Here is an 18622-nt window from a genome sequence, read left to right as displayed (position 1 = left end):
GATTTTCACTTTACTGAAAAAATATAAATGTTTTTACTTTTATAACTTCAATAAATCAAATAATATTAATATTTTGATTACTAAATATCCGTATATCTGTATGGAACTGACAATGCATATTCATTTGTATTTTTTCTATAAAGTACAAATTATGTTCTGGCCTTCGGAAGGCATAGGGGTTTTGAGCCCAACTTATGTTAATTTCCGCTCGTTTTGAGTTTGACACGGTTATTTATTGTAATTTATGTTCGTTTTGGGTTTCGTTTATTTATCGATGCTGATTTGTGGTAGTTTCACGCCTGGTAGATTGTTTTATTTTAATTTTGCTCATTTTTTGTTTAATGGAGTTCTTTACTTTTCTTTGAAAAACTTACTTTGCGGAAACAGTTTTTTAACTAATTTTTGTTCGTTTTATATTGACATAGTCTTTACAGGGAAAAAGAAAATAATACTTTAAATCTTTTCGTTTTTTTAAGAATTTATAGTTTGGCCTGCTATTTGTATGCCGGAAAAAAAATTTCACCAAAATTTAAAAACATAGACCCTTTTAAAAATCTGGACACAAATAGTAGTGTTTAATTTAGTTTCATACCTCCTCTAGTTGACCTGAAATGGAAAACTTGATAACAATCGCAAAAAAAATTGTTTACTTTCTTTGATAGCTTGGATACACTTACGCTATTTTGATTTGGTCAAATTTTAAGAGCAGAAGAAACCCCAAAAGTTTGAACATAGGGCGTGGGAGGGGGATTAGTTTCCCTCCAATAACTTTCGACTATTAAGAAGGACATCAGCCCTTTCTATTTTCAATCTAAGGAGCCCTTTTCGAAGTTCTTCCGACAACTCTTTCGATACGAAGTGCCCTGGTCTAAACAACAACAACAACAACAAAATGATACATTATACCCACATCGATCTCTACTAAAAAAATGTCAAGCCTTCCAATCACTTTCGATTATTAAAAAGGGCACTAGGCTTTTCAATTTCCAACCGAATGATCCCTTTTTGAGTTTCTACGGCAACGCTTTCTATAAACACCGTATATGCCCCCAGGGCATAAATTAAAACCCTTACCCTAAGGGATGTGAGGGTGTTTGTCATCCTCTAAGACCTAATTTCCAGAATTTTCCACTCCTTTAAACAAATGGGCTATCTCAAATTTTTTTTTGGTTCTATCTGCGTAATTGGTGGGGACGAATGGGGTGTTAGTTGTCTTCCAATCACTTTAGAATATTAATATGGGCAAAATCTACTCCAATATCTGATTAAATGAGCCCTTTTTGAAGTTTCTACGACAGCTTCTTCGATATGAAGTGCCCTGGTCTAAAGGAAAAAATAATAAATAATACATTGTTCCAACATCGTTCTTATATACCCCCCAGGGCATAACTACAAAAACCTTGCCCTAAGGGTTTTGGGGGAGTAACCTCCTCAAAAAATATATTTTCTCTTTGGAAATCAGTTACTCTGAACAAAATGGCTATCTTAAAATTTTGATTGGATGTGTTTGGGAAAATGGTGGGTGTGGAAGGGGTGTTAGCTGCCTTCCAATCAATTTGGACTATTAAAAAGGGCACTAGCTATTCCAATTTCCAATCGAATGAGCCCTTTTCGAAGTTTCTACGACAACTCCTTCGATACTAATTGCCCTGGTATGGGAAAAAAAAATAATACATTGTGCCAACATTGTTCTTTACTTAGGCGGCTCGATTGCGCTGCCTATGATAACATCCTGAATTGCCTAATGCTCTTTTATCTACCTCTTTTCATCCGAAAAAATCAGAAAGAAAAATGAACAAAATTTTAAAGTGGAAGGTAGAATTTTTGTTTCAAGAAAAATTTCTTCTTCTCCTTCCTACGAACCGATATACATGGCGAGCCCAAGATGACAGTATTTATCTTTAAGAAACAGATTAGCTGGAATGACGGTTGAAGCCCGAAGGTCGATATCGATAAGCAAAAAAGCGAGAAAAAAAAACAAAAAAAACGGCAGCGTATTAGTGACGCCGCCACCGATAGAATCAGCGGCGGCGTCAGCGCGCTGATGCAAGCTCGGCGGTACGCCACCGTTTTTTTTTTTCGGCGGTGCGCCGCCGACTTCCGCGCGGCTTCGGGGTCTACTTCAGGTACTCAGCTTGTCGTCATTTAGCTTACACTAATGGCAACCGTTAAAAAGAGATTAACTCGATTGTTCGGAAATAAGCGCTTACAAGTTGTACAACCCTCCAATTGAGTCTTTGGTTTTTACACATTATATTTGGCCATCCAAGCATCACAAGGTACTTATGTATTGTACCAAACACAGTCGAGAATTGAGAACAGCCGAACGCAGTTTTTGAATGTACGATATATGAAAACTTGTTTCACAGCCACAAAGACCCACCCCTAAATGGGCAAATATATAGCCCAAATTATATTATTATATAAACTAAAGTATTACGTTTTCATCATGTTTTTGTATATTTCATAATGATTAACCTTTCTTCACTTCTTGAGTGTGTTTGGCATAATACATAAGTACCCAACATAATCGCTCAATCTTTAGGAACTCTGATTGAACGAACTGAGAGGCATTAATAGGGTTTATATTTTTTTTAGATATCTTCATGACTGATAATTCTAACAAATGTAATTTCTTTTCTTTGATTATTTATTTGTATTTCGAAGACACTTTTGGTCCATTGTAGCATATTCTTATTTCAAACTCAGAAAAAAAAAACATCAAGCAATTTATTTTCGGTTATCCGATCCAAATTTTTAAGGAGCAGTTGGGAGTCGGAGTAGCACTCAAAGAATATGCCAAAAACTCAAAAACATGCCAAAAATACAGTTCATCGGTCAGGGTTCTGGTCGTTCTGGTTATTTAACTTTGTTCCAGTCAGCTAAAACGTTCTTGTCAGTATATAAGAAGTTTGATTCTATCTGAGAATTAATTAATCCTTTCTGACATAACGCATTAGTTCTTGTAAGAACTAAGTGCGGATGTCCTTTTAAGCGAGATTGTATCTGAAAATAGCGACACATTTTTAAGAGGAAGCGAGAGAAAAAAAAAGCGAGAAACAGGTTCTAAATTAACATGACTTTTAAACTTGAGTCTTCCGCTCTCCTACAGGCTGTTGTTACAAAAAAGGCCATTAATATTTAGCTTAATTACATAGGCTATATACAACTATAGATTCTTACCAATACAGAGACACGAATGGGCTTAGTTGCATTTTGGACTAGTGCAAACGAAACCCATTGCTTTCCTGTTGCTTTCCTAGTTGCTTCCTTTCCAAGTGCTTTCCTGTTTTCTTTCGCCCATGAGCTTTTGAAAACCAATTTCACGGTAAATAATTAAAATATTGCAAAAAACACGCCGTCTAACAATATAGTCTTAGGTGCATTACCTTCTTCCCGGAATCAACCTTTGGAAAATCCCTTTTCCTCCGTAGAAAATTCCTTCCACAGGAAATGCTCCAAAGAAATTTTCCCTGGTTAATTCCTTTTAGAAAAAAAAACCCTGAAAAATCCCTGCCTTGGCGAAAATTGAGGATCAGAACGGAAAGTAGGCCAAATAAAATAATGAAGAAAAGAAAGAATTTTGGAATATTCTTCCTATGTTCCAAAGTCTAGGCCGAATATAGGATTTCGAATATCCTTTACTATTTATTCCTACATTTTATTTCTTTTAATTCTTTTGTCCGTGTTTTTGCGAATTAAATGATCATAGCAGGAGGATTGAAGGATTGATCAATTGAATGATCAATGATCTTTATCATATCTTGTATGATAAAGATCAAAGAAAACAATCTGGAACTAAGAAATAGCAGTAATTACTTCCTGGGGACTTGGTTTGGTATCAACAAGATATCACACAATACCAGTTCACCTCTTGCCATGGAACATGCCAGTTCACCCCTTGCCATGGAAAGCACGTTCACTAGGGATACATCAGCAGGTTTTCTTGTTTGAAATACCTTTTTTTCTATGGTCTTCGTTTGGTATCTATAATTATAGCTGCCTGATACCGGTTCGCTCCTTGCTATTGAAAACTTCTCCACTAGGCTCACTTCAAAAGTTTTGCCAGTCTAAAGTAACTTTAAGATTTTTTTCTTAATTTAAATTAACCTCCCCCCCTCAAAAGTTTTTTCCAACTCTTAAAAACGTGACAAAATGCATATAAACAAATGTTTGATGCATTTTGAAGTTTTATTTGTAGCCCCCCCCCCTTCTTTCGAAAGAATAATCTCCCCCCGGAACAAAAATCCTGAACAAGCCCTGGCCTGGGGCCTTATTTTTGGCAAATCCTTGAAACCTGAATATTATGGTCTACATACGTTTTTTTGAGGAGGAGGGGGGGGGGTCCGGGGGCTAACTGAGGCACAACAGTACTCTTGTAGCCCTGTTTTCGTTTCAGGATTTCAAAGAACTTCCACAAGTTTGAATTGAGGCAGGTAATAGAACGTTGCATCCGGGACTGCCAGTGTCCACTGAATTGTTAGTTCGCGGGAGGCTCTGGGCGCATTAACTGTGGGTATTCCATAGGTCAGGAGGAAATGGTGGCCAGGATTCTTTGGTTAAAGGTTGAATTTTTAGGGCAATTTTCAGCGAGGGAAAATTTTATGGGAGAGCGTGGGGGATTTTTCCAAGGGTAATTTTAGGGGGGGGGGAGTCCGAGGGAAAATATGCCGTACCGATAGGTGAATTTCTTTTCGACAGATCATATCATGTATGTAGATTTTATATATATTTGGAATAGGGTACTTTGTTTTAAGCTAATATGTTCACGCTTCTTTCATTTTGATTCTATCTATGCCATTTGAGTGGATCAATTGATTAAAATGTTAGTCTGAACACGTGATTTCCTGTAGTAACACTTCCTTATCAATGGTGCTTATGTTGATTTTTTTTACGCTGGCCTAAAGCGACTTAAGATTTGCATACTTCTAGGTTCTGTTTTCTTTTCCGGTTTTTTTTTTGTTACTATAAATTTCAATGTCAATGACGGGAATATTAATTAAATTTTGAATGTGGATACTGTAAAAAACATTTACTTTTTACAAGAATATAATAAAAGTACAACCTACCTTAGTGTTCAAAATAAAATAAAAAAAGAGATTTTTTAACTGAAAGCAAGGAGCAACATTGAAACTCAAAACGAACAGAAATTTTTCCGTATATGAAGGGTATTTCCATCCTCGCTGTCGTTTTACCCCTAAGAACATAATCATTTGGTCTTTCAACTATACTGAACAAATTAGCTATCTGAAAATTTCGATCAGATAGCTTTGGGGAAAAGGGCGTAGGAGAGGAACCAGTTTAGACCCCGGCGCCGCGCCGGCAGATTGACCGAACGCAGCCGACTAGAGGCCCGGTCGAACGCCGCCGAAGTGTCGTAACGCCGCCGGCGCACCGCAGGCACGCCGCCACTGGCAGAGGCGGCGGCGTTCGGTCGACTTTAAATTATTTTTACGGCAATTCTTTATTGCGTCAACCGCAAAGTCAGAGCTTTTGCTTCTCGTGTGATTTAGTATTTTAAATTTCCTGATTAGAAATCAAGCAGAGCTTACATTATTCCCAAGTTTTCTGGTATATCCCCGAAAATCTATGCGTCACCCCGAAAAAAAAATTGTTTCCCCGAATCGCCGAAAATCACGCAATCACGGTGCCACCCCTAGGGATTTATCACCAGTGACTTTCCCTGCCAACTTTGTATACCATAATTCTTCACTGCTCTCTTGTTCATTAATTTTCGTCTCTTTTGTTACTTTGCATAAAAACCAGACAGATGCTATATGCAATTGCAAATATTTCAATATACACAGTTCTTAATATGTTGACAAAAAAAAGTATCGTATGTATGAAATGAGTTTAAATCATTTCAAATGCAGTTTCCCAATCGCTATTTCTTACATCATTCGTAGTCAAGAATTTTATTTTCAAGTTAAATATACTTGAATAAACTAGTCACTACAAGATATCGTCAACATTCTCTTGGATTTTGAAATTGATAGCCTACATACTATTTTTACAGCTGAGGTGCGAGATTTAATATTTATTTTTGTTCTGTTATAGAATATTTTTTTTAATTTTTAATAATCACCTGTTGAACAACTGATACAAAATACAATTTTCTTTCTTGAAAATTTTTACCCCCCCCCCCCCCAAAAAAAAACAGCCTTCGGTTGAGACAAAATTTAGCTATAGACTAAGCTATGTACAAGGTTGGGGAATTAAAGATTGAACCGGAAGTTACCCCGAAAATATGATTCATAAATAAATTGTAAATTATTGCCTGTAGGGGAGGGGGATAGGGGGCTATAATCTTTAAATGATAATACCTTATTTTTTTTATTTAAAGCATGGATGCCAAAAAGATAATTTTTTTTTTTCATTTAAAGTGAAAACAGAAGAAAATGATATCAAATTCTCTGGGAAACCATTGATATATATTGATAGACCCAAGGCCCCCCATTGGGACTTGTTTATTGTCTTGGGTATTTTGCAATTTCTCATATGGTACTGGCCTAATTTGAGTCTTGTGTGTGCTCCCTTTTAATTCGATTCTTTGGATCTTATGGAATGCCATGGCGAATCTATCACTCAGTTTTCCAATAATTTGAGGTATATCTGAATAATTTCGACATTTTTGTTGTTGTCTTTGTACCCCTTTACTCATATCCTCAATTTTTTTTTTTCAAAGAACACTAGGCTGTTTAACGTTATTTTGCGTGTTTGTTTGAACCATACAGTGACCTTGTTAATTATTCAGTAAATTATTTTTTTAATGAAAGCTGAGACGGTATCCTTTCAAGGTGGTATCCAGAGGGGGGGGGGCCGGGAGGTATTATATTTAAATGATAATAGCTCTAAATTTTATTTATTGAAAGTAGGGATCCCAAAAAGTTAATTTTTTTTAATTTAAAGCAGAGACGGCATCCTATCAAGGTGGTATACAGAGGGGGGGGGGGGGTATTGAGCTATCATAATTATTTAAATGATAATACCTCGATTTTTTTTTAAATCAGGAGTGCCAATAAGTTAATTATTTTTTTTATTTAAAGCAGAGACGGTATCCTATCAAGAGTTTAACCAGAAGGGAGGGGTGGATAGAGAGTTATCATGTTTAATTGATAGTACCTTGATTTTTTTTTTTTATTGAAAACAGGGATGTCAAAAAGTTGAAAAGTTGACAAAATTAACAAGACTTTCGTGAGTTATACTTGATACAGCATTTGCATGGTTTTATCGTCCAAAGGGAAAGGGACATATATGTCCAATCTGTTTTTTTTTCCTATTGATGAAACGGGTTTACTTTCAAAAAATTCATTCATATGTGCCAGGCCGATTCACATTAAAACGAATTGGTGTGACGAAAGCGATATCGACATCCCCACCTAACGTTGCGCTCGAGTAACAATGGCGCCCTTGGTCCAGTGGCCAAGTTACATTAAAAGGCCAGGTCATAACAAAAGCTTTCAATTTGGGAGGTTCAAGGAGGAGTCTTGGACAGTCTTATGACCTCAGGGTACTAGATGCTGCAAAATTTTTACGTATCTACAGTGGTTTAGAAAATTCGATCACCCCACAAATGACTACCAAAAATATGCACAAATGTAACATTTGGAGTATTATAAACACTTTTTTCAAAGCTTTAAAGAAAAGCAAAAAAGTCTAAATACCCCTAACTACGCTTGAAAGCTATTTTAAAAAGAAACTCTTTGGAGATTTCCATGGAAATGACCATAGCAGAAACTTTGAGCCTGGGTGGGGATCAAAGAGGAGTCTAAGTATTTTGACCACTGGTGAATTATTGTTGCGACTTTCTTAAATTCCGTAATCCTTGTGAGCATTTGGAAATCAAAGCTTAAACTCAATAACTGATACTAAGCGTCCTAACATTTTGCTTGGATTAAAAGTGACGAACTAGGATGAAAATTTCAACATCTTCCTGGAGCTACTTCAGTCTGCATATTATTTCATTTAATTACACTTAAAACGGATGAGCTTTTCCTTTTTTACCTAAGAAAATAGCTGGCACTTCATTTTTCTTATTAAGTGTTTTTTGTGTCATTGTAATTGAAGTGTTCTCATGTGAAGTGTTCATCATGTATTTTTCAATTTGATAAAGTTACTCCTTTTAGATGCAGTTTATAATTTGACTGATATTTGGTATTTATAAGTTTATATTTTGGAATGAATCCCCAAAAGAAAAAATGAATAATATCCAAAAGAGCAGCCAAAACAGATATAATCGCAGTAGTTCAGCCTTATCCTACATGACATATATTCTATAAAGAAGCCAAAAAAAACTTTAAAATGCGTTTTTTTGAATTGTTATTAAAAACCAGTTTTTAATACAAGAAGGCTTTTTAGGAATCCAAAACAGCAAAAAAAAAAAACAATCAATATCAAATTCGCCCATTTCGACTGTTTTAAATGTGACAAAAAAGATACAGGCCAAGGGTATTATGAAAAAATTAAGCTTCTAAGTTCAAAGTTACATTCTAAGTTTTTACCCAGATAACTGACGAATTTTGTGATACGGTATTGGAAGTTTTATATGCAGTAATGCTCGATGAAAAAAACTACTAATTTTGATAATTATTTATGTTAAGAATACATGGCTAATAAATACTTCAACTACTCGTATTATGCAAGGGTTCTGAAACGCCACATCCATTTCGTTTCTACTAGATTTCTACTTCTCTTGATGAATAACGAAGAAGACCGGTTTCCAGCCAGCGACTTGTGAATTTTTGAACTCATGAATAGGCTCGAATCTGTTGTAAATTGAAGCTGTGATTTGAGACAGACTGATGAAAACATTAATGTTTGCGGTCAACATTGATCGCGCCGGCGGCGCGCCGCCCACATCTTACCGGCGGCGCACTGCCGGCGTCTTACCGGTGGCGTGGCGCGGCGTGCTGTTTTTTGCCCCGCGGCCGCCGGTCTTCCCTCATCGGTGCGGCACCGGGGTCTAAACCAGTTTGCCCTCCAATCTTTTTGGTAAGTTAAAAAGGGCATTAAAACTTCTAATTTTCGTTCTAGAGCACCTTCTACCGATCTTATAGGACCATTATTTTGATAAAATCACCCATGGAGAAAAAACAAACAAATAAACATGCATTTGCGATCTTTCTTCTGGCAAAAATAGCAAAATCCACATTTTTATATATAGGAGCTTGAAACTTCTACAATACGGTGCGTGCTGTGATACACGAGATCTAATGGTGTGATTTTCATAAAGATTCATTGAATTTTATGGGGGGTCTCCCCAGGGGCGGAACAAGGATTTATTTATTTTTTTTTTGGGGGGGGCGCAAAATAGGTTGATCCGATAAACGTGCGTTAGGAGCAAGATTAATTCACGTAAACTTGCGTTAATTAAGTAAATTACGCTACTTTAGTCTGCGTTAGGGGGTGGCGCACGCCCTGGATCCGCCACTGGGTCTTCCTCTATTTCAAAAATCAGGCACATTTTTTCAGGCTCGTAACTTTTGATAGGTAACACTAGATTTAATATATTCTACAATTGGAATCAGCATAATAAGTTGATTCTTTTGATGTATCTATTGAAATCAAAATTTTAATAGATATTCAATAGATTTGTTTTTAGAGTTTTGGTTGCTATTGAACCGAGTCGCTCCTTACTTACAATTCGTTACCATGAACTGTTTGGTCAGATTTAGGATGAATCTACAAGATACGTAAATCTGAGTACTTGTGGTCATTTTTTTTGCTAGGACAGCATAAATCTGTATTTAAAAAAAATATATGCTTAAGGATTGCAGTTGGTTTTGATAACCCCCTTCAAAACAGACAAGACTTGTGAGAGACAAGATGATATTTGGACTAGGTTGCATCTCCATCAGTGGCCGAACGGAATGTGATTTTTTTTTATAATTCTGATATGCGACTGCTGCATTGAAAGTTTTAATCCATTGCCCCTAGAAGCTTGCAGAGCTGCTAAGCAGTTAAACTGAACATGCTTTCTAACAATCACCCTTTATTAAATAGTTTTAATGTAAGTAACACATTCAGTGAATTACCCGTCATGCTCAGTTTTTTGTGAATTCTTTTTTACGATGTATTTTTTCAGCTTACCTGCCGACAAGATACGTTATGGCATTCATGGCCTTCCTTGGTTACATCAACATATTTTTGGTAAGGAACAGTATAAATCTTGCCATTGTAGCGATGGTCAATTACACAGCTATAAACCATAACGCACCCACCATGGATATCATGAAAAAACCGGGAGAGGCAAGGTGTGAAGTTCAATCCCAAAACTTTACTGGTAGGCTTTATAATTTTTTGACCTTAGAAATTGTGGAAATATTGCAAAGAATACAACAAAAAGATTAGTAGAGTCGAGGTTTTAATTCTGACAAATTTAATGGAATCATGGATATTCTTCTTAAAATATCTACAAATGAAGAGTGTCTGCTGTCATAAATAATTATTTTGATTTAAAATCGCGATAGATTCTTTTTTATTTCTTTCGATATTTTAGTGATTTACTTTAATAATTTTTTTTCCTTTTCAACTGTTTTTGAACAATATTTTGTTTACGATTTACAGTCGGCATATCTCTTTGTGAAATTTATGTGCCATTAGGGAGTCATCGATTTAGAGGGCCCTTGTGGTACTAAATGAGCTCATGATCGATCTTCTCAGCGAATATCCTTGCCCTAAATAAGAAGGGCTACCCACTCAAACTTCCACTACTGATGCTAAATTTGGATATTACTTTACCAAAAAAGTTTTTTCAATGCAGCAAATAAAGCCAGTTGGTAATTACAAGCATTTTAAATACCAATTATTGTTCCCTTTAAACTAAAATTTCAATTTTTCGTATCTATAGTTTAAGATTGCTCTTTCGATGAAGTTATTTACAAACGTGCCTTTGGGTTCTTATTCGTGCTGAATTTATTACTTAAAAAAATAAAAAAAAATTATCAAAAAAAATTTAAATCTTTTTTAGCTTAGCCTCTTTTTCTTCCAAGATTATAAAGGAAAATGCATTTGATAATAACTATTGAAGAGCAAGTTAAAAATAATTATTTTTTTTTGTTTAAATCATTAAAATTGCTGCTGATACATATATTGTAATTAAAAACCTGTTTTTTTTTTCACTGGACCAGAGGTGGCAATACTGTGTTGCCTAAGTGAAATATTTTTCGATGTGGTATTTCTCTTTTTACAAACAGTCATCGACCTTTACTTACATTTTGTTACAGAGGACCGTTTGAACCAAGACTCTCTCAAATGTAAGGGTAGCTACCAAACCTCCCCCTAGACCCCAGTTTTTTAAGTTAAATTCAATATTCATGTAGAAATGCTTTTATTTTCCTTGAATGAAAAAAAATCAACGCCCTTTAAAATATTTCTCTGAGGGATAGGATGGGGATTTGAAATAGCAAAAGATTTTTGGGGCATCACTATCACGGTTTTCAAGTTGCAGTCTTCGAGCAAATCTCTCATACCCTGACAAGAAATCTCTCATAAAAATAGGGTCTATGAAGACCCTATTTGACTTTAAAAGCGGTCACAAAATTAAAAATACCAAATGTGAGTTTAAATAACAATTATATTTGAATAACAAAATAGTTTGAAAACTGGCTTCAACGAAATAAAGAGCTGCTCATTGAGTTTAGCCAAAACGACAATTGTGACATAGATCAAACAAAGAGAGTAGCTCGAAAACATAAAAGATGCAACATAAAGATAAAAACATAAAAGAGTTAACTGTATAGTGGCTGTCAAGGTCTTGTGTAAAAGGCTGTGATAATCATAATATCTTATTCTGTCTTGATTGCAGGTAAAAATGAAGATGGGCCTTTTGTATGGAGTCAGCCTATTCAGGCTTTAATTAGTACCAGCTTTCTTTGGGGATATGTTACGACCAATATTCCTGGTGGTAGGCTAGCAGAAGTCGTTGGTACAAAGTACCTTCTTACAGGTTCAATGCTTTTAACATCGATTTTGACTGTACTAGTGCCTCCTGCTGCTTATCTCGGATGGCAGTATGTTGTATTTGTTCGAGTTTTGATGGGTATTGCTCTGGTAAGTTCCATGTTTTATAGCTTGCATTTTTGGGCCTGGCAAAAAATTGCCCAATATAACAACACTCCTGAGCCGATGCCCACTTTCAAGAATCGTGTACACCATATTAACGGACATCAAGCAGGGCAGAAGCGTTTCATGCTTGGTGCGAATCAAATAAAAAAAACTGTTTGTTTCAACTGAAAGTAAGCAGCGACATTAAAAATTAAAACGGAGAGAAATTATTCCGTTTAAGAAAGAACTGTCCCCTTCTCAGTATCTCGCTCTTTACGCTAAAGTTTGACTCTGCGTTACAACTCAACTTTTTTAAAGTAATAAAAAACTTCAGCATAAAGAGCGACATGTTGAGGAAGGCACAGTCCCTTTCATATACGGAATAATTTCTGGTCGTTTTAAGTTTAAATGTCACTCCTTACTTTCTAGGGCACGGATGAAGGATGACAGATTACCGAAGATTGTCCTTTTCGGTCAACCGTCTAGGGCTAAACGGAGAGCGGGTCATCCGTGGTTAGCGTAGAAGGATGTCATAAAGAAACATTTAAAGAAAATGGGAACTCTCTGGGAGGGTGTTTGAATAGATCGGGATGGAGCAGGAGCGTGCTTGGCTGTGCTGGCCTCAGGCATTTTTTTTTTTATCGTTTCGACGATGGGTTGGTGATGCCTCAAGCAATGGCCAGAATTCAACCGGGTTTTGTTTTTTCCTCTCGTTATCCTGAAAAGAAAAATCAATCTCATTTCTTTCGTTTTTTTTACTCTAAGACTCCCTGCTTAATTGTAATCTAATTCATCACAGTTTAACTCCCATTTCCTTTACTTTACTACCTATCTACCTTACCTCTTACTTGGCATTGCATAACTTTCTACCTTTCTAATTCCTCTCATTCCTGATTTTTTTTCCTAATCAATTTTTTCTATCTTTTTCCTATTTTTTTTTTTATCAATTTTCCAATTCATAGGACTCTCCAACCATTAATTTACGATACAATAATTTCAAAATTCACATTCTAGTTAACCACGGCGGCATTCATTAGGCCTATAACATATAATATTAAAATACAAATTTACAATACATATATATTTTTTAACTTTAAAATACTTTCACTTTTCTTAAAACACTTTAAAACACTTTTTACTACATCTACATAAACGAAAAACAAAAAACAGAAAAACAAACATAAAGCCCATTTTTTTCAAATAGATCACATTTCATTATATTCTGCTTTCGCTGGGCCTTGCGTTATTGGGTAACTACAACAATCTTCAAATAAATTTCCCGAAAATCAAACATTTCACAATCCAGACGAATCGTATCCCCCTCAATACATAAAATAAACTCCACTAATTCAAATCCAAGACCTCAAATCTAAAATCTGTAATATAAGTCTCAAATACTTCAAATCCAAACTCTATAAATATTTTTTTAAATCGTACAAAACCCTATATTATTTATATATTCCCTAAAATTATATTCAATCATAAACCCCATACTATCTAAATATTCAATTAAGTTTAAATCTTACCTAATATATAAACTTAAAAATACTGAACAAATCCTGAAGCTAACTATTATAATCTAAAAATTCTAATCAAACTTTAAAATCAAACACTTCATTAAAAATTCGAAATATTTAACTAAAATTCTAACACTATTCCATAAATATATATTCCATCTTTTATTTTTTTTTAAAACCAAAATTAAAAACTCCCTTTTCTAATCTTCTACCTTGATCCTTACCTCAAAATGAAAAAAACTACATCATACAAATATAAAACCTTAAACCCTTAAACCCTATAATGTCAACTCTCCTTTTTTATTATTAATTTTTTTTTAACAACACATCCTTGCCCTCCAAGACAAAAAAAAACTATTCCCTTCTACTTTAGACCTCAATTTTCTTACACTTCATAATCCTTATTCTTTTCCATTCTGTTTCCACACGATTTATCACATCATAATCTTCCTTCTGCTTTTCTTTTCGCTTCCACGTGTAATAACAAAAAAGTGATAGTATGTACACTATTGTTCTTATATAGGCCTCATTATCTTCTCTTAGGTACACAGCTTTCTCGTACTTAACTTCATCTTTTTTGCCTGTAACACTTGCCAATAAATTCCTCAGTTTTTCACATTCTAACATTACGTGACATTGCGTTTCTAGTTTTTTCTCGCATAGCTTAGGCTATATAATCCATTACTAATACTCATATTCATCTTTACTTTAGACTCTTCTGTGGGTAACAAATTATGCATAAAGAAAAACATGTGTTCTTAAACTTAAGGCAGCAACAGGCAACTTTCTAGTAGCATGAAACTTTTGTCCACCTCTTCTTCACTATCCACCATTTTCAATTATTTTTAGTGGAGGAAGCTTTTTTTTTCATAATATTCCTTAAGTTTTTCTTTGTCAATTTTCCCACTTACCTCAAGCGAAATTCCTAATTTTTCTATTTCATAAATTTTTTCGAAAGCTTGATTATATTTTGGAGGATAACTCTTTTCTTTTTTTTCCATGTTTCATACCAAGCACTTGTTGGTGATTCTTTTTTCCTCATCACTTGTTCCAAAATTGTCCTAATGAAAAATTCTTTCATCTTAAATTCCACGTGTATGACCTGATAGCCTCCAGGATTTCTATGTATGAACATATTGTCTGTTTTCAATTTAGGTGCAAATTTTTCATTCGTATGTACTGGTAAATTGCACTCACAATTTGTTTTAGATGTGTCTTTTTGGGTTGTGAAACAAATGACATATACCATAAAACTGGGCAAGCATAAGTATTCAAATACTGAGCCTTCTGGTGATCAGTCAGGCCTCTTCCATATCCTTGTCCTAGGGCATTGTTGAATTTCGACGTGGTTTGTTGATGCTGTGAGGTGTTAGTTAGTTAGTTAGTTTTAACGTATAAACTACTTTTAAAACATTCAAAGTTCGCTCGGTTAATATTCTGAAGCTGGTATTTTAACATAGTTGAAAATCTCCTTTCAGTATTTGTTGACGTCCAACCTATCTAAAGTTCCAGCTGACACAGTCAAACCTCTCCAAAGTTTTGTCCCGGCTGGGAAGTGAAAGTAATATTTTGAGTTTAACAAAATTTGTAATAAGAAGGGTGAATCACTGGGCGGTGCCTATATTCAGGCTTAATCCAACCGAAGGGGAGGGGGACAGAGATTAATTTATACTTCCTCCTTACCCAAACGACCTTCTAACTTTACCTGAATGGTAAAAAAAAGTGCAAAAATGTTAGTGGAAAAATATTCTTTTTAATACATTAGGCATTTGTCCCCCTCCCCACTATGCAACGAACCACTGATATTTCTCCATAACTGCTGATACAAATTTCACCTCCGGACATTTCAATCTTGGCTAAGAATTCCCAACCCTCTAAAAATTTCGCCTGAAAAATTTATCCTTAACATACTTTCATTGGAAAACAGACTTGGTTTTTATGTAATTTCTGATCGGTTTTCAGGTCATTTCAGAAATCCCCCATGTGTGGAAAGGTTTGCCAGGAAATCTCTTAAAAAATAAAAGTTTCTTCCTTGCAAAATTCCCCCATGAAGAATTTCTTCCGGTGATAATTTCCCTAATGGAAAATTTTTCCTGGTGATAATTTTCGGATAGAGAATTTTTCCCATGGATTGCCCCTGCGCATTTCTACACATAAAATGGAGTCTCCAAAGGGAAAGTAAAATGATTAGAACGAACTTTGTATTTGAATTCTGACAATTTACATCCCGTGTAAAAATTTCCTATGGAAAGTTCACACCCAGAAACTTCCTTCCCAACAGAAAATGCTCCCCGTAGAAAACTACCCTCCCCCATGGAGAATCTCCCCCTATATCTGTATACTTCCCAAAAACCAAAACTGCATGTGAACAATGGGCAAAGTTCATAGCTTGTAACCCTTCCTACGGGGGGGGGTATAACGGTCAATTTACCCTTCAAAGACATAATTATTAGATCTTCTGACTATGTTGAACAAAATAAATATCAAAATTTTTATTGGAAGAGTTTGGGAAAAAAGGGGCATTAGAGGGGGGCCAGCTGTCCCTCAATATTTTTGTACATTTAAAAGGTCACTAGAACTTTTCATTTCCAATCAAAAGAGTTCTTTTCCGATCTTTTAGAATCACTGGTTTGATACGATCAACCCTGGGAAAAATAATAAAAAAAATAAATAAATAAACACGTATCCGTGATCTTTCTTCTGGCAACAAATTCAAAATTCCACATTTTTATATATAAGAACTTGAAACTTCTACAGTATGGTGCTCTTATACGCCGAATCTGATGGTATTATTTTCATTACGATTACTCGACTTTTAGGGGTTGTTTCCCCCTTTTTCTAAAATCAGGCAATTTTTCTCAGGCTCATAGCTTTTGATGGGCAAAACTAAGCTTGATGGATCTTATATATTTGAAATCAGCATAATAATTAAATTCTTTCGATGTATCTATTGATATAAAAATTCTGTTTTCTAGAATTTCAGCTACGGTACTATTGAGCCGCGTCGCCCCTTACATGCAGTTCGTTACCACGAACTGTTTGAAAAGCAAGGCTTACTTTAAGCCCGGTTTAATCACATCTCTACTGAGTCACGGCTTAAGAAATCAAAAGAATCAGCATGTTATGGGTTTTATCATTAACCGATTTGTATCCCTTCAACTTTCAAATATTCAAATTCAACACCCACAAATGGACGGATTTCAAATTGAAGACATTTTCTTCATACAAATATTTCTTTTAAGTATTTAATAAAATGATACAAGTACAAATTCTTACATTCAAGAAATTTGACCCTCTCCGCTCCCCTATGCTTGAATCCTTGATCTAGCCTGGCGACGTTCCATAACATTGAACATAAAGAGTCCAGATTATCAAACTAAAAGACCTTTGATTGACTAGACCGTTGTTAGGGACTTGTGTCCCTCTTTCAAAATGAAGTCCAGTGTATTTGCCTGAATCGGTGCAAGGACTTAGTACAAATATTAAATAAAAAAAAACAAGTTTTTTAAACTGAAAGTAAGGAGCGACATTAAAACTTAAAACGAACAGAAATTATTCCGTATATGAAAGAGGCTGTCCCCTTCTCAACACCTCGCTCTTTACGCTAAAGTTTTTTTTATTGTTTTAAGAAATAAAGTTGTGAGGCAGAGTCAAACTTAGGCGTAAAGAGCGAGGCATTGAGGAGGGAACATCCCCTTTCATATACGGAATAATTTATGTTCGTTTTAAGTTTTAATATCGCTCCTTACTTTCAGTTTAAAAAACTTGTTTTTTTTATTTAATTTCTGATCGTTTTTTAGTTAATGCAGCTTTTATTTGCATAAAAATCTTACTTTTCTTTTGCTAAATGGATGTCTTTACAAATTAACTTACGTAACTAACTTCTATATTCGTATATTTTTCTTCTGGCAAAAAATACAAAGTTGCAGATTTTTGCAGATATGAGCTTGAAACCTATGTAATAGGGTTTTCTGATACGCTGAATCTGACGGTGTGATTTTCATTAAAATTCTTTCACTTGTAAGGGATGTTTCCCCCCTCTTAAAAAAATCGAGTAAATTTTCTCAGGCTCGTAGCCTTTGATGAGTAATACTAAACTTAATAAAATTTATATATTTAGAATCAGCATTATAAACACATTCTTTTGATACATTTATTGACATCAAAATTCCGTTTTTAAAAGTTTCGATTACTATTGAGCCGTATCGCTTGTTTTTTTATTTTTTTCTTTCATTACGTATATGTTATTACGTATATGAGGGGGTTCTCCCTTAGTCAATACCACGCTCTTTACGTTAAAAGTTAAAAAAATTTTTATTCACAAACCCCTGAATCACAAAGGCCTCTTAATTACAATAGGGTGCTCTTTTGAAAGGACTAAAAAAACTGCAGCGTAAAGAGTGAGGTATGAACTTGGGGGAGAACACCCCTCACATATTTTATCATTTCTGATTGTTTTATGTTCTAATATTCCTTCTTACGTTTCAGTTGAAATGTAATTATTCCGTATATGAAAGGGGCTGCCCCCTCCTCAACGCCTCGCTCTTTACGCTATAGTTTTTTATTTTTTTTAAAAATTATGTTGTGATACATATTAAAAATTTAGCGTAAATCGCGAGGCTTTGAGGAGGGGACAGCCCCAAACCCCTGAATCACAAAGGCCGTTTAATTAGAATAGATAGCTCTTTTGAAAGCACTAAAAAAAACTGTAGCGTAAAGAGCGAGGTATTGACTTGGGGGAGAACCCCCTCACATACGTTATAATTTCTGTTCGTTTTAAGTTCTAATATTCCTTCTTACATTTCAGTTGAAATGTAATTAATCCGTATATGAAAGGGCCTGCCCCCTCCTCAACGCCTCGCTCTTTACGCTAAAGTTTTTTATTGTTTTAAAAAATAAAGTTGTGAGACAGTGTCAAACTTTAGCGTAAAGAGCAAGGCGTTGTGGAGGGGACAGTCCCTTTCATATAGGGATTAATTTCAGTTCGTTTTAATGTTGCTCCTTACTTTCAGTTTAAAAAACAAGTTTTTTTTATTTAATTTCTGATAGATTTTTAGTTA

General features: G+C 35.0%; 1 protein-coding gene across 1 annotated transcript in view; it reads left to right on the top strand.

The window, feature by feature from the left end:
- LOC148956837 (putative inorganic phosphate cotransporter) overlaps window positions 1–18622 on the top strand; it is a 64661-nt gene that overhangs the window by 13362 nt on the left and 32677 nt on the right. The window contains exons 3-4 of the mRNA XM_089096556.1: window positions 10085–10282; window positions 11807–12051. Coding sequence (XP_088952682.1) covers window positions 10085–10282; window positions 11807–12051 — 443 coding nt within the window. The remainder of the gene's footprint in view (window positions 1–10084; window positions 10283–11806; window positions 12052–18622) is intronic.

This window comes from Artemia sp. Qi Xiang Cuo, chromosome 1 (genome assembly GCF_049724085.1).
Source record: "Artemia sp. Qi Xiang Cuo chromosome 1, ASM4972408v1, whole genome shotgun sequence".
NCBI lineage: Eukaryota > Metazoa > Arthropoda > Branchiopoda > Anostraca > Artemiidae > Artemia > Artemia sp. Qi Xiang Cuo.
This window is presented reverse-complemented; position numbering and strand designations above follow the sequence as displayed.